General features: G+C 39.5%; 1 protein-coding gene across 1 annotated transcript in view; it reads right to left on the bottom strand.

Moving 5' to 3' along the window:
- LOC124615486 (tafazzin) overlaps positions 1-15,061 on the bottom strand; it is a 36,586-nt gene extending 21,525 nt beyond the window's left edge. Inside the window, exons 1-2 of the mRNA XM_047143423.1 lie at positions 14,568-15,061; positions 13,974-14,102 (exon numbers count right to left, since the gene is read on the bottom strand). Of these exons, the coding sequence (XP_046999379.1) occupies positions 13,974-14,102; positions 14,568-14,682 (244 nt within the window). The 5' untranslated portion in view covers positions 14,683-15,061. The remainder of the gene's footprint in view (positions 1-13,973; positions 14,103-14,567) is intronic.
- Between the last annotated feature and the right edge of the window lie 694 nt (positions 15,062-15,755).

Genomic DNA, 15,755 nt, shown 5'->3' with positions numbered 1-15,755 from the left:
CTGATCTTGGTATTTTGTCGTATGCTCAGCACGTAGATGGCATTTTGATCATACACAGTGGTTCCCAGGAAGGAATTCAGCATTTGTTTGAAATATTTAATAGCACCCAGGAAAAAATTAGCTTCAATTGTGAGTTGGAAAATAGTGACCATCAGCTTATTTACTTGTACCTCAGTATTGCTATTAACTATGATAGGCTTACTTTCGGTATTTTTCAAAAAGCCACTAACACAGATCAAATTGTGCCCGCTAGTTCAGTGGATCCTCATTCCCATAAGAAAGCATTTTTCCATTCAGCCATTCATCATGCAGTCTCTATACCTTTGTCACCTGACACGCTTCATGAAGAGATGAACAAAATAAAAACTATTGCAGTTAATAAAGGCTATGGTCCTGTGTTAGTTGACAAGATCTTCAAAGTTAAAACTGGCACTAAAGTGGCCACTTTAGGCAGCAATGCTATGCCTGACAGTAATGAGAATAAAAATGTTTTCTCAGTTATATTTTTATGGCCTATTTCATATAAAATTCTGATTAAAAAAATATGGATTCAAAATTGCCTTTTCCAAGAACAATAACTAGCAAAAAAATCTCATTCACAACCTCGAGTCCACAGTTGCTCCAATGCACAATTCAAGAGTGTATAAAATCACTTGTAATCAGTGGCGGATACAGAAAAACCTCAAGAATGAGCTGCTCAAGTTATCTTCAGCTACCTTTACTTTTACCATAATAAAAAATAATCAAGTCACATGCAAAGTTTAAGAAAGTTTTATTTAAACTGATTATACACATATACAAGACAATGCCATCTTATAATATAAAAAAGTTACAATTGTGGTTCTCTTCCTTAAATGATGAATTCTATGTGCATATTCTTTCTGGCAAATTGGTTAATCACATTGTCAAGAAAACAACCAATGTCAGGGTGAGTGGTCAACAGAGCTAAGCCAGTAAGTCGATCCCTATGTGTCTGACAGAAACGTATAAAATACGACGACATGGATGCACGTGCTACTAGGAAAGTACAACTACGTGATAACTCGATTTAGTCGAGTCGACTGACGAAAGAAATGAACAAATAGCATGCGGGCTGATTGGTGGGGACAGCACGGGTGCCAATGTGGGCGGCCCTACGAGGGGGAAGGGGGGGTGCCGCGGCCCCCATATGTATCCGCCACTGCTTTTGATATGTGTTATGTTTATTATACAGGAGAAACTGGAAGGTCTTTTAGTGTCAGGTACAAGCAATGTTTGTTGGGAAAAAGAGGCACTCACGTACACAATTCCACTTTTGCTGATCATCTGCTAATTTCTGGACACAAACTGGAACACAATGAAGAAATTTCCATTTCACATAGAAAAGGAAATGTCATAGGCTCGATATATTCTAAGAGCTGGAGATTTTCAAGCATATTTCTAAGACCGATGGCCTCATCCTCAATGAACAATTGCAACAGTGTAGCAAAATTTTTTTCTATGGTTTCAATCCACTGCTCATGGAATTTTGATTCTTCTATATTTTACTATATTTTCCCTGCTTCTAATTTCAAAACATTTTCTTCTAATCTAATACATATAAGCTGCTTAATGCACATATTTTCTGGATTGTACAATTGTTTGTAAAATTTTTTCTATGTGATTCTGTCCTTTATGTAACAGTAATTTCTGTAAAGCTTAACAGATGGCTCTATTAATCTGCTTGACTACTGTGTATTTTCAGAAAGATATTAACCTCTCTTAATATTTTGTTTTTAAAATTAACTGTCACTTTTTTCATTTATTTCTGTTATAATGTTTCAAATGGATACACTTTACTGTCCTCATATGATAGGCGGTGCAACTCATTCTGTTTTCATGGCAGCAATGTAAGCCAATGGGCCAATCAATTTGCTGCTGTTCCCAGCTAGGCACACAAGGCAAAGGCTAGAACCTTTTCTTTTCTCTCTCTCTTTTTTTTTTTTAACTTGACTTGAGCATAGCTGCTCCAAATTCTAACTACTGCTTTTCAGTAATACAATTTTACATAAGTAACCTGTGTGCTTCATGAAAATTGTCATCTTCGTTAATGTGTTTCAACCGGTTGGCTGTTTTATCCTATACTGAAACTAGTGTACTGTTGCTGAGTAACAGCCATGGTCAAAATGTTGTCAATATATCTTACATGATCTTCATATTTGATGCATCAGGTTCTGAACTGGACACAGGAAATCTTTCTGAAGAATAACAGCAACGTATTATCTACAGACTATCTAGCAATACCCACGAAAATTTAACTGGCATGGAACACATTTAAGACTTACCAAATGGAACAAAAGGACACTTTGTGTAGCCCAAATTGCTGTCCTTAACTAAGGACAGAACAATTAAGTTTGGTTATATTTTAAATGAACAATGTAACTATATTCAAGTCTACAATTATGCACCCCAGTAGAGGAGTTCCCTTTTGTAATCCATGCTGTTCCCTGATAGGATCCAAAATTCACTTACTACTATGTCAGCACTGAAATTAATGTTAGTGGTTATAACTTCTTTATTAACTGACAGAACTTGTTTAAATGTCTTGTATGGTCTCTACAAAGATGTTTTACATCATCCCTCCTCCGAACATTCCCCCCCCCCCCCCTCCCCACTGCCCCACCCGCCAGCTCCAAGTAGCTGTTAAAAGCAGGTGAGGTAAGTAATCTGTTGCCATGGTAATAATCCAGGCACAAAGCTTTCCTATTCCAACAACGTTACTGACTTAGGTACGTTGTTAGCATGGTTAACCCATCCACAGTGTAAGAACATAAGTTCACAAAGCTTATACTAAGGATAAGAATTTCTTCTGATGGAGAGTCTTGCTAAGAATATTCAAATTCTTGATGATCTCACAAATCATTCCGAGAGAGAGAGAGAGAGAGAGAGAGAGAGAGAGAGAGAGAGAGAGAGAGATGGGGGTTGCTGTGCTCTGAAGTGTGTATGCCATCACAGCATACTCCAAGTGTTCAATCTATTCTTACAAGGGAACCTCCCCATCGCACCACCCTCAGATTTAGTTGTAAGTTGGCACAGTGGATAGGCCTTGAAAAACTGTACACAGATCAATCGAGAAAACAGGAAGAAGTTGTGTGGAACTACGAAAAAATAGGCAAACTATACAAACTGGCACAGTGGATAGGCCTTGAAAAACTGTACACAGATCAATCGAAAAAACAGGAAGAAGTTGTGTGGAACTACGAAAAAATAGGCAAACTATACAAACTGAGTAGTCCATGCGCAAGATAGGCAACATCAAGGACAATACGAGCCCAGGAGTGCCGCGGTCCCGTGGTTAGCGTGAGCAGCTGCGGAACGAGAGGTCGTTGGTTCAGGTCTTCCCTCGAGTGAAAAGTTTACTTTTTTTATTTTCGCAAATTTATGATCTGTCCGTTCGTTCACTGACATCTCTATTCACTGTAATAAGTTTAGTGTCTGTGTTTTGTGACCGCACCGCAAAACCGTGCGATTAGTAGATGAAAGGACGTGCCTCTCCAATGGGAACCGAAAACATTTGATCGCAAGGTCATAGGTCAACCGATTCCTCCACAGGAGAACACGTCTGGTATATTCTATACGACACTGGTGACGGCATGTGCGTCACATGACAGGAATATGTTGTCGACCCACCTAACTTGTACACTTGGCGTATGGGTAATAAGATTCTTCTACCTTGCCCGATTTAGGTTTTCTTGTGGATGTGATAATCACTCCCAAAAAGTGATGAAAACATAAGAGTTTGTCACATAAACTGCAACAAATGAATGCAACAGTTTCACAGTCACACAGTTTTCCCTGTGCTCTGTCAAAACATATGTTTTTAACGGTTTCAAATTTTTCAGGTGTAGACCGTCAAATCCTGCATATGGCCAAGCAATTCTGAACATATCCTGGAATTTTGGACAGCGAAGTTGATTATACAAAAAATTAAACTTTTCACTCGTGGGAAGACTTGAACCAAGGACCTCTCGTTTCGCAGCTGCTCACGCTAACCACGGGACCACGGCGCTCCTGGGCTCACACTATCCTTGATGTTGTCTATCTTGCACACGGACTACTCAGTTAGTATATTTTGCTTATTTTTTCATAGTTCCACACAACTACTTCCTGTTTTCTTGATTGATCTGTGTTCAGCTTTTCAAGGCCTATCCACTGTGCCAACTTATAACTAAATCTGAGGGGGGTGCGATGGGGAGGTTCCCTTGTTAGAAACATCAGCAGTAAAAGTGGTGGTTTAAACAAAGAAATTTTTCCACTGGTCTCCTACAGCATACTACACAATCCTGCATTTTTGGACAAGTTTTTTCTTTACGAAATAGGAGTGCCAAATTCATGATTACGTAGATGCAATGATTTATTTTGCTTTGAATTTGTCTTTATTGTGAATTTTGTATTTTTTACAGTCTTAACTAGTAAATCGAAAGAAAAGAAACAAAACTGAAAAGCAGAACTATAAATAGTTTTCACTAAAAATGCAACCATTAAGAAAAAAAAAGGATATGTCTGCTTTCAAAGTAAGATTATTGTCCATTGATAGTATCCGCAACTGTTGCTTTAATTAATAATTAAGGAGAAGAAGAAACTGTAAACATTAACAATGTCTGGTCATGATTTCATTTTAACCATCATGATGTCATAATGTCTACATTACAACGTCTGCCAATATCAAGCCTACTATCCATCAACAATGTATATATTTTTGACATCTGTCATCCCATACACACAAAACAAACCTTCCCTTTAGTCTTCTAACCTGCGGACAGCGCATCTACAATTGCGAGAAATGCCTTGCCCACTTTGCCAAAAGTCTCACCAAGGCAAGCACTATCCCCTAAACCAAGTACACAGACAAATTTCGTGCACCATATACTCCCACACGCCTAATCCTCCTGCCAACTGCAAGAACCTGCTGCAAAGCAGCAATCCCTTCATCACCCATATATACTTTGAACAGAAGTATGTTGCTAAGGCAGAATATTCAAAATTTCTGTGTGTATGCATTGATGAGATACTGAATTGGAAGAAACGCATCGATGATCTGCTGAAATGGTTAGGTTCAGCTACTTATGCTATTAGGGTTATTGCAAATTTTGGTGATAAACGTATCAGTAAATTAGCCTACTATGCCTATTTTCATTCACTGCTTTCATACAGCATCATATTTTGGGGTAATTCAACATTAAGAGAAAAAGTATTCATTGCACAAAAGTGTGTAATCATAATAATAGCTGTAGCCCACCCAAGATCACCTTGCAGACATTTATTTAAGGAACTCAGGATATTCACAATATATTTCCAATGCATACATTCATTCACAAAATTTGTTATTAATAATTGATCCCAATTCAAAAATAGCAGTGAAGTGCATAGCTACAACATAAGAAGAAAGGATGATCTTTACTAGTCTGGATTAAATCTGACTTTTGCACAGAAAGTGGTGAATTATGCTGCCACAAAAATCTTTGGTAATTTGCCAAACGACATTAAAAGCCTGGCAGAAAACAAATCAAAAGAATTACTGAATGACAACTCCTTCTACTTAACAGATGAATTTTTAGATATGAAGTAATAACTATAAAAAAAAATTTAAAATAATTATTTTGTGTAAAGAAAACTTATGTTAAAGTGACATGATACACATCATCACAAAATTTCGTATTCATGATCTATGGAACAAGTATTAATGTATGTTTGTATGTACTGTGCCCGGAAATAAGGGTCATCCTATTTACAATCCTTCCCACTCCTCTTGAAATGGTGTTATGCCGCCCACCATACTTACACAATACCCTAGTCCATCCCTACGCCACTCCTGTTCTCAACCCCTTGCCACACAGGTCATATCCTCAGTGGAAGATCCAGGCCCAAGACCTACCCAAGTCCCTCACCCAGCACATACTATCCCAGTTCCATCACAGGTTTATGAGGAGGAGGAGATTAGTGTTTAACGTCCCATCGACAACGAGGTCATTAGAGACGGAGCACAAGCTCGAGTTAGGGAAGGATGGGGAAGGAAATCGGCCGTGCCCTTTCAAAGGAACCATCCCGGCATTTGCCTGAAGTGATATAGGGAAATCACGGAAAACCTAAATCAAGATGGCCGGACGTGGGATTGAACCATCGTCCTTCCGAATGCGAGTCCAGTGTACACGTTTATGCAATACGAGGCACGGCCACCTCTGAAAGCAGCCATCATATACCAACTCTGCTGCAGTTTCTGCACAGCATTTTTTGTGGGCATGACAGCCAACCAACTGTCCAATCTGAATTAATTACCATTTCCCAACTGTGAGCTACAGCAAGGTTCACCAACCAATGGGAGAATACGCTGTCGAATACAACGGGCTTGATTTATGTCTCTTGCTACAGAAAAGTTTTAGGAATGGTTGGGTTTTGGTTCCTTAGAAATATCACTACCCATATTTCCGTTTGCATTTAAATGTGACAGATTACAAGAACCATGAACGGTGTTATTGGGTTCTTTTCACATTCTGGTCCAACAAGTTCTCAAATACCTTTGTCCCAATATCAATCAGAAACTCACTTAGTCCATACTTCTGAAGTAAGGAAATTAATATTATGCATTCAATTATGGGAGGTTTGTACGTGGTGCTAACTCAAGAGTGTGTCTTAAGCTATATTGTATACTAACATAGCCATATATGGACTACAGTTGCAGTTGCCATGGCTGGCCACTGATTCTGCCCTACAAATGCTCGACAGATGCCAGTATAATGTGATAAGATGCTGCTTGAGCACTCTGCAGTCAACCTCTGAATGCTCTTCCTCTCAAAGCTAACGCTATTCAAAACCCAGACAACAGTATATTGGCTCCAAATATCTACTTAAACACGCACTATTTGGGCACGACCCTTTGTTTATGAGGATATGGCCATTGCCAAAGGCATGTTTCACAGGTAGACACTGGTTTGTAAGGAAACTTCTGTCATCAGCAAATATCTTATGACAGTTTGTAATTGTCATCAAACAGAAATGGTACCACACCATACATTGAACCTATTATGGACTTGCAACAGTTAAAGGATTTTTTAAGTGGACGGGACCATCTATACAAAGATGGATCATGTCCTTCAGATGGTGTTGACAGCATATATTGTGATGAACAGACATGACATAGTAGTCAATTCCAACTCTCTCCAGCAGCCTGGGTCCTTACAATGGAGCTCACTGCAATACTAGGACCGAAATATGCTGAATGCTTTAATAAATATACAATCATAATTTTGACACAGCTCTAGCACCACAACAAGAAACTCACCATGCTATTGTTAAAGGGGCATCAAGGCTTAAGGGGCAATGAAACTGTCGATAGTATCACTAAGTACCATCCACTGTGGGATAAAGACATAGTAACACATTCTTTACACTGAGCTTCTACAAGAAATGCTGTAGCAGACATTATGCAGCTCTGCTACCATGAATCTCTTCATGAGTGTGGTATTCCCTTGGTACATACCACAGAAAGTTTCTGGTCACTACATTCCATCCCCATTTTTACTATGGATGGTTCTGACTGCACTTACATTGGCTGCAACTTCTCTGACTCACCCCTACATGACTGGTATGTGGAGTAGTACACCGACTACTTAATTTTTGCCTGACCAATGCGATGCTATGCAACAACCAATTTCCTACTGTGCTTAGTGCTTCCGCGGGGAACAACTGTCCATCAGAATAAACAACACAATGAGCAATAAATGTACAGTAAACATGAGCTCTAAAACACATATCTTAAGAAGTAAGAGCACTTGTTCATCTTTGATATTATGGAACAGATCTTTTCTACTGGAAGGCCTTTGCTTTCCATATTTTTGGGACGAGGAAGTATTGAACAAAATAAGAAAAGAATGTCTAGTAAGCATGGGGTCTAAAATGCATACTTTAAAACTATGTGCACTTCTTCATCTTAGAGTGAAACACATCTCTTCTATTGAAGAAGTGCTCGTAGCTCTTAAGGTATGCATTTTAGAGCATTTTAGGTGCCATGAGCAGCACTGAAGTGGTAGGGGAACTATTGTTGAGGAGACACAAATCGAAGTCCATGATAATTTGGTTGATTAGGATACCCCGACCCGTTGAAGTGACACTCCCCCACAGTAGATGGTGGGCATTGAAATCCCCAAGGAGGAGAAACGGGTGCGGGAGTTACTGGATTAAGGTAGATAGTGCATCATAATCAAGTGGCTGACCTGGAGGGAGGTAGACATTGCAAAGGGTGATTGCCGAAGTCGTTTGCACTCTAGCCACTATCACTTCCAAGGTGGTACATAGGGGTTCCAGTCACTAAGAACATCAGAGCGAACCAAAGTGAAGACCCCCACCAGAGGCTACCCCAGGGCCAGCACGGTTCTGACAGAATGCCTGATAACCACGGAAAGTTGGAGAGTGGTCATCATGGAAACGTGTTTCTTGGAGAACAAGATAGAATGCAGAATAAGAGGAGACAAGTCATTGCATTTCCGATAGGTGACAATAGTATCCATTGGAGTTCCACTGGATGATCGTGTGGCGTGAGTCCGAGGTAGGCATGAAGGAGCTGAGGAGGAGGTCAGGCCACTTTGTCAGTAATAGTCACCTACAAGGATGGAGTGACATCCATAAATAAGATGTGAGACTCAGGTTGCGAGAGGGGAGTTGGCACTTGCAGGGGGGCACCGGAGGTGCCTTGTCATGGGATTTAAGTTTCTTTGTCTTCTCTTACTGAGGTGGAGGAGGGCAGGACACAGGGGGAGTACAGGCGTCTGCAAGATTGGCAACCAAAAGAGAGTGGGCGACCTTGGGGCGCACAGATGGTGTGCCTCATGGCCGAGTAGTGGTGAGAGGTTTCTGGCCTGTGAGACGTCAGGGAGAGGGTTCCTGGGAGGGAGCCCGATCACCAGCAGATGCTGAAGAAGGGGGGGGGGGGGGGGAGGGGCACTTCTTCAGCCGGGGAGGGGGAGTGACTCCCTGACTGGAGGTTGCGGGAACTGCAGGGGAGGTGGAAGGGAGAGTGGGGCGGGGCTGGGGTGAGGAGGAGGGTGAGGAGGAGGAGGAGGAGGAGGAGGAGGAGGAGGAGGAAAGGAAGTATCAGATGCGAAAGTTGAAGATGGTGACACCGGATGGAGTGTCTCATACTTTTGGCGAGCCTTAGTGTAAGACAGGCGATCCAGGGACTTGTATTCTTGTATCTTCTTTTCTGTCTTGTAAGCCGGGCAATCTGGTGTGTGAGGGGAGTGGCGGTCAGCACACTTGACACACACAGGCAGCAGAACACAATGGCTTCCCTCATGGAATGGGTGGCCACAGTCACCACACAAAGGGTCTGCCGTACAGTGGGAAGACATATGCCCAAAACGTAAGCACTGAAAGCAACACATAGGTGGAGGGATGTACGGCTTCATGGCACATCTGTAGCACATAACCTTGACCTTCTCTGGGAGAAGCCAGAATGAAGGCACCAGTATTGATGCGTTGGTTTTTGCGACCCTTCTGCACATGTCAAATAAAATGAATGCCACGCCACTCCAGATTAGCCCGGATTTCCTCATCAGTTGGCTAAGATTTAATTAGTGACTGATTAGTTGGAAAAACAGTGGCAGGAAAACAAAGTGATTTTGTACAAGATTCCAAAATTACTGGAATGATGTAAGGAAACCAAAGAGATAGCAAATAAATATGGTAGAGTCTTTACGTGGATGTGGTAGGAATGAATTCGATGGAAGAAGTAGGAGTTAGAAACAAAGAATGGAAGGAACAGATAGGAAGGGACAAAACGGAAGAAGGACTTATGGTTTTGTCAACAGTATCTATTTCAAATCATTGTCTTGGCAGCCACATATTCACAATTTAATATACAGCACAATTCAAAATAAATATCTTAATTGCAAAGAGCTGTAACTGTTTAAAGCATAAGAATACATTAATAAGAATTACAAAGAATGTAAAAGCCAATTTAATTTATTTTACATACTTTATGGGTAACAGGAGAAAGATAACTGGTGTCCTACAGATTGGAGCTTGGAATGTCATATCTCTTAATTGGGCAGGTAGGTTGGAAAATTTAAAAAGGGAAATGGATAGGTTGAAGTTCGATATAGTGGGAATTACTGAAGTTCGGTGGCAGGAGGAACAAGACTTCTGGTCAGGTGAATACAGGGTTATAAATACAAAATAAAACAGGGGTAATGCAGGAGTAGCCTTAATAATGAATAAAAAATAGGAGTGTGGGTCAGCTACTACAAACAGCATAGTGAACGCATTATGGTAGCCAAGATAGACACGAAGCCCATGTCTTGCACATTAGTACAAGTTTATATGCCAACTAGCTCTGCAGATGACAAAGAGATTGAAGAAATGTATGACAGGATAAAAGAAATTACTCAGATAGTGAAGGGACACGAAAATTTAATAGTCATGGGTGACTGGAATTCGAGAGTAGGAAAAGGGAGAGGAGGAAACATAGTAGGTGAATATGGACTGGGGGTAAGGAATGAAAGAGGAAGCCGCCTGGTAGAATTTTGCTCAGAGTGTAACTTAATCATAGCTAACACATGGTTTAAGAATCAAGAAAGAAGTTTCTTTGTGTGGAAGAGGCGTGGAGATAATGGAATATTTCAGATAGATTATATAATGGTAAGACAGAGATTTAGGAACCAGGTTTTAAACTGTAAGACATTTCCAGGGGCAGAAGTGGACAATGACCATAATCTATTGGTTATGAACTGTAGATTGAAACAGAAGAAACTGCAAAAAGGCGGGAATTTAAGGGGATGGGACCTAGATAAACCGAAAGAACCAGAAGTTGTAGAGAGTTTCAGAGAGAGCATTAGGGAACGATTGACAGGAACAGGAAAAAGAAACACAGTAGAAGAAGAATGGGTAGCTCTGAGAGATGAAATAGTGAAGGCAGCAGAGGATCAAGTACGTAAAAAGACGAGGGCTAGTGGCAATCCTTTCGTAACAGAAGAGATATTGAATTTAGTCGAAAGGAGAAAATACAAAAATGAAGTACATGAAGCAAGCAAAAAGGAATACAAATGTCTCAAAAATGAGATTGACAGGAGGTGGCTAAGCAGGGGCGGCTAGAAGACAAATGCAAGGATGTTGAGGCATCAGTAGGGGGTAAGATAGATACTGCCTACAGGAAAATTAGAGAGACCTTTGGAGAAAAGAAAAACACTTGCACGAATATCAAGAGCTCAGATGCAAAACAAGTTCTAAGCAAAGAAGGGAAAGCAGAAAGGTGGAAGGAGTATGTAGGGGGTCTATAGAAGGGCAATGTACTTGAGGACAATATTATAGAAATGGAAGAGGACATAGATGAAGATGAAATGGGAGATATGATACCGAATGAAGAATTTGACACAGCACTGAAAAACCTAGGTCAAAACAAGGCCTCGGGAATAGACAACATTCCATTAGAACTAGTGATAGCCTTCCGAGAGCCAGTCATGACAAAACTATACCATCTGGTGAGCAAGATGTATGAGACAGGTGAAATACCCTCAGACTTCAAGAAGAATATAATTATTCCAATCTCAAAGAAAGCAGGTGTTGACAAGTGTGAAAATTACTGAACTATTAGCTTAATAAGTCTTGGCTGCAAAATACTGACACGACTTCTTTACAGATGAACAGAAAAACTGGTAGATGCCGAACTTGGGGAAGATCAGTTCACACTCCACAGGAAAGTTGGAACTCTTGACGCAATACTGACCCTATGACTTAGAAGATAGGTTAAGGAAAGGCAAACCTACGTTCCTAGAATTTGTAGACTTAAGAGAAAGCTTTTGACAATGTTGCCTGAAATAATCTCTTTCAAATTCTGAACGTGGCAGGTGTCAAACACAGGGAGCAAAAGGCTATTTACAATTTGTACAGAAACCAGATGGCAGTTATAAGAGTCAAGGGAAATGAAAGGGAAGTAGTGGTTGGGAAGGGAGTGAGACAGGGTTGTAGTCTATCCTGATGTTATTCAATCTGTATACTGAGCAAGCAGCAAAGAAAACAAAAGAAAAATTTGGAGTAGGAATTGAAATCCATGGAGAAAAAATAAAAACTTTGAGGTTCGCTGATGACATTGTAATTCTCTCAGACAGCAAAGGACCTGAAAGAGCAGTTGAATGGAATGGACAGTGTCTTGAAAGGAGGATATAAGATGATCAACAACAAAAGCAAAGGGAGGATAATGGAATGTAGTCTAATTAAATCAGGCAATGCTGGCAAGAAAAGTGTTTCTGAAGAAGAGAAATTTGTTAACATTGAGTATAGATTTAACTGTGGGAGAGTCTTTTCTACATGTTTTTGTATGGAGTGTAGCCATGTATGGACATGAAACATGGACAATAAATAGCTTAGACAAGTAGAGAATAGAAGCTTTCGAAATGTGGTGCTAAAGAAGAATGCTGAGGATTAGATGGGCAGATCACATAACGAATGAGGAAGTACTTAATAGAATTGGGGAGAAGAGGAATTCGTGGCTCAACTTGACTAGAAGAAGGGATCGGTTGGTAGGACATGTTCTGAGGCATCAAGGGGTCGCCAATTTAGTATTGGAGGGTAAAAATCATATGGGGAGGCCAAGAAATGAATACACTAAGCAGATTCAGAAGGATGTAGGATGCAGTAGTTACTTGAAGATAAGGAAGCTTGCACAGGATGGAGTTGCATCAAACCAGTCTCTAGACTGAAGACCACAACAACAACTTTATGGCTATTATATTTTACTATCCTTGGTTACATGGAGTGATAATTCATTTCACATTGTACATTTTGATACTTGTGGAGTCACAAATGGAAGTTCATAAAAATTTGTATTTAGGATAGTGAAACTATTTTCAAGACCCATACACAAAGTTGGTTCCATAACCTCATACAAAGAAATGCATGGGTGATAGGTATAGTGATCTGAGTAGTTGAAATTGCTTACTTTCTTTTGCATCCTCTGTAATTTTTATCAATGTATTCCTGTGCATGAAATAGTCCTACGTGTTTTCAATCAATATATTCATTTTTAATCCTGTCCTGAAGACTAATTGTACCCTACTCAAAAGTTCACACAATTTACCATGAAAATGTAAGAGTCAACTCATATTACTAAAGCCACAATGAGCACCACTTCCATTCTGCATTAAAACAATAACTTCCCTCTGGCCAGAAGATACTACATATTTTGGAAGCAGATCAAATGAAGCAAAAAGATCGAATAACAACTTGTCAAAAAGTAAGATTATCAGTAGGGAATCAAACAACAAAATAGCAAATCACATTCATAAACTTGCCTTTTAGCCTGTTACAATAATACTGTCATTCTTTTCTTGAATAAGCAGCTTACATTCTTCCTCTACTTTTTGAAACTATGGCTCACTGTATGGGACTATTTGTTTAATTGCAAAGGCTCTGAGTTTTAAATTAACTTCAAGAGGGACAACTCAGGAAAGAACTGCATAAAGCATAACTTAACACACTTTCTAGATTGCTAATGAATTATTTTAATAGAGTATATAAAAAACAACAGCACAAAACGCAACTGAGAGCGCCAAGAGAATTCATAGCTTTCAATAGCGTTACAATGACCGTGAAAATTTAAAGGTATAATATTATGTGACTGACTAACCTTTTGTGGAAAATGCATATTATGCTCAACTGCACCAGTTTTAACATGTGGTGGTAGCTGATGTAACAACTTGTGTAATTCATTGCCTATACATGAAACATCACTACAGTACATTAAAAAAATCTAAATAAAGGATGGTTATCAGGTTCATAGAAGTCTAAAGGCCAACATTTCCTAGCAAGTGTGCATAGCCTACCTCATACATGACATCATATATGAAGTGTGAGGAGATTTTCCAAGAGTGCTCAAAAGGATGCACAGTTTTTTTAGTCAATGCATTTTTTGACATAGATAAACATGAATAATCTTGAAAAAGAAGTCTTTTAAAGACTATACGCACCCCATACGCCTGGATCATCAAAGCAGGAATAGTGATTTGAAACTGTTATCAGTGGTACAGTGGGTGGTCTGTTCTCTAGTGCGTGAATCAAGATGTCACGGTTGTAGACCTTTGTGGTGTTCAGCCATTCTGAAAATATCATTAGACTGATTACATAAGCTATGGTGTAACACTGCAGTACTTAGTTGTTTATCAACTTATAATAAAGACATAAAATGCTATAACAAATAGTGAACACAGAATGCCTTCATGCTTCATGGATTAACAGTACACACAATAATAATTTCGAATTAAGAGCACACGGAACAACTACTTCGGAGGAAGATAAAAAAAAAAAAAAGATATGTTCAAGTCTCTCGCCAATCTGCCGTCCCAGAAACGGCCCATGGGTCATAGTTAAAGTACAACTTGTTCTGACAGTCTTGACAGTCCACAATGCTACAAATCCACACATGCAACGTTCACAAAACATCCTCACTTTTAAAGTACAATTATTATATACTAATCTGTCACCATGACGTGAATGTCCACTTTTATTCATAGTGATGACTACAAAAAACATAAAGTCATGTTACTGCTTCTGGTAAAACTAACCTGTAATTAATTTACTAAACATTCCAACAGCAGAAAGTGTGACCGTACTAGCAACATTCCAAAGACGAGAAGGTTTCCTTAATGCTGGAAATACCCAATCTACATCACAACACATCCTCCCTAACACTTTGTTCACACCGAAAACACATTATCATCATCCAATACATTACAATACCAAAGATCATCTGAAGCTGCAACCTAGCGACGTATGAGACTGTGGTATCACTGAGTACATTGTAATGGATTGTTCTATACACTTCGGAGTTGCACCCAATACGCTTCACGAAATGTTTATTGTTCAATCATTTAAGGCAACAAAACAGCAATATTTTCTCAAAGGGGCACAATACTGGTTTTCGAGAAGCAGCACTGAAGACAAATTAACCAATATGCCAAACACCAGTAGTTTATTAGTAACCTATAAATACAGAGAGCAAGTGTCAAGTAATACTATGTATTTATACAAGGCTGTTTACTGATCAATCTCTCTGATTGCTGGTCTAACTGTATACAAAGTTGTTCATCTGTTTTTAAACTCAAACTCGTCGACCAGTTGGCTAGCCTGATTTACTCCATGTGCTCGAAGAGCTTCCACTGCAACATCATAGATAGCGTTGCATATTCCCGTCTGGTGAGCGCGGCAGCGATGATTTGCGTCAAAGGAGCACCTGTAGAACTCGTTTGGATGTGAGTACGCGTGGTAGAGAAGTGATCGCAGTGTGTGACCGAGATGTGAAAATATCGGCTGTCAGCTCTATCGTGGACTCGTTACTTATGGCCTTTTGTGTTTATAAAATAATATAGGAGACCGCAATAAAATTTATTAAAATTACAAAATTTTTGCAAGCTGTCACGAAATAATAATATCGCAGTTACTAAATCAGAATGATCCAAAGTCAGCATATTGTAAAATATTTTTTCAACGGTTCTATATTAATGCTGATCTCTTAGATAAATGTGAAAACCCTTTTTTATTTTTTTTAATCCGTTCCCTCCACAACAATTCTGTGAAGTTCCTTCTGTGATACTTATTGTGTTTGTGAAGTGTGCGTTAATAAATTTGTGTTTGTTAATAGTGTCAGTGATTAGTGAACTTTGTGGCAGTACCGGTGGGAAATCGACCTTATGAGACAGTAAATTTGGTGAGTATGATCAATTTGCTGTACCTAATGCGAGGTGTCTTGCTAT

The sequence above is a fragment of the Schistocerca americana genome, chromosome 5 (assembly GCF_021461395.2).
Source record: "Schistocerca americana isolate TAMUIC-IGC-003095 chromosome 5, iqSchAmer2.1, whole genome shotgun sequence".
Taxonomy (NCBI): Eukaryota; Metazoa; Arthropoda; class Insecta; order Orthoptera; family Acrididae; genus Schistocerca; species Schistocerca americana.
Note: the sequence above shows the minus strand (reverse complement) of the source record. Positions and strands in the feature narration are given on the sequence as shown.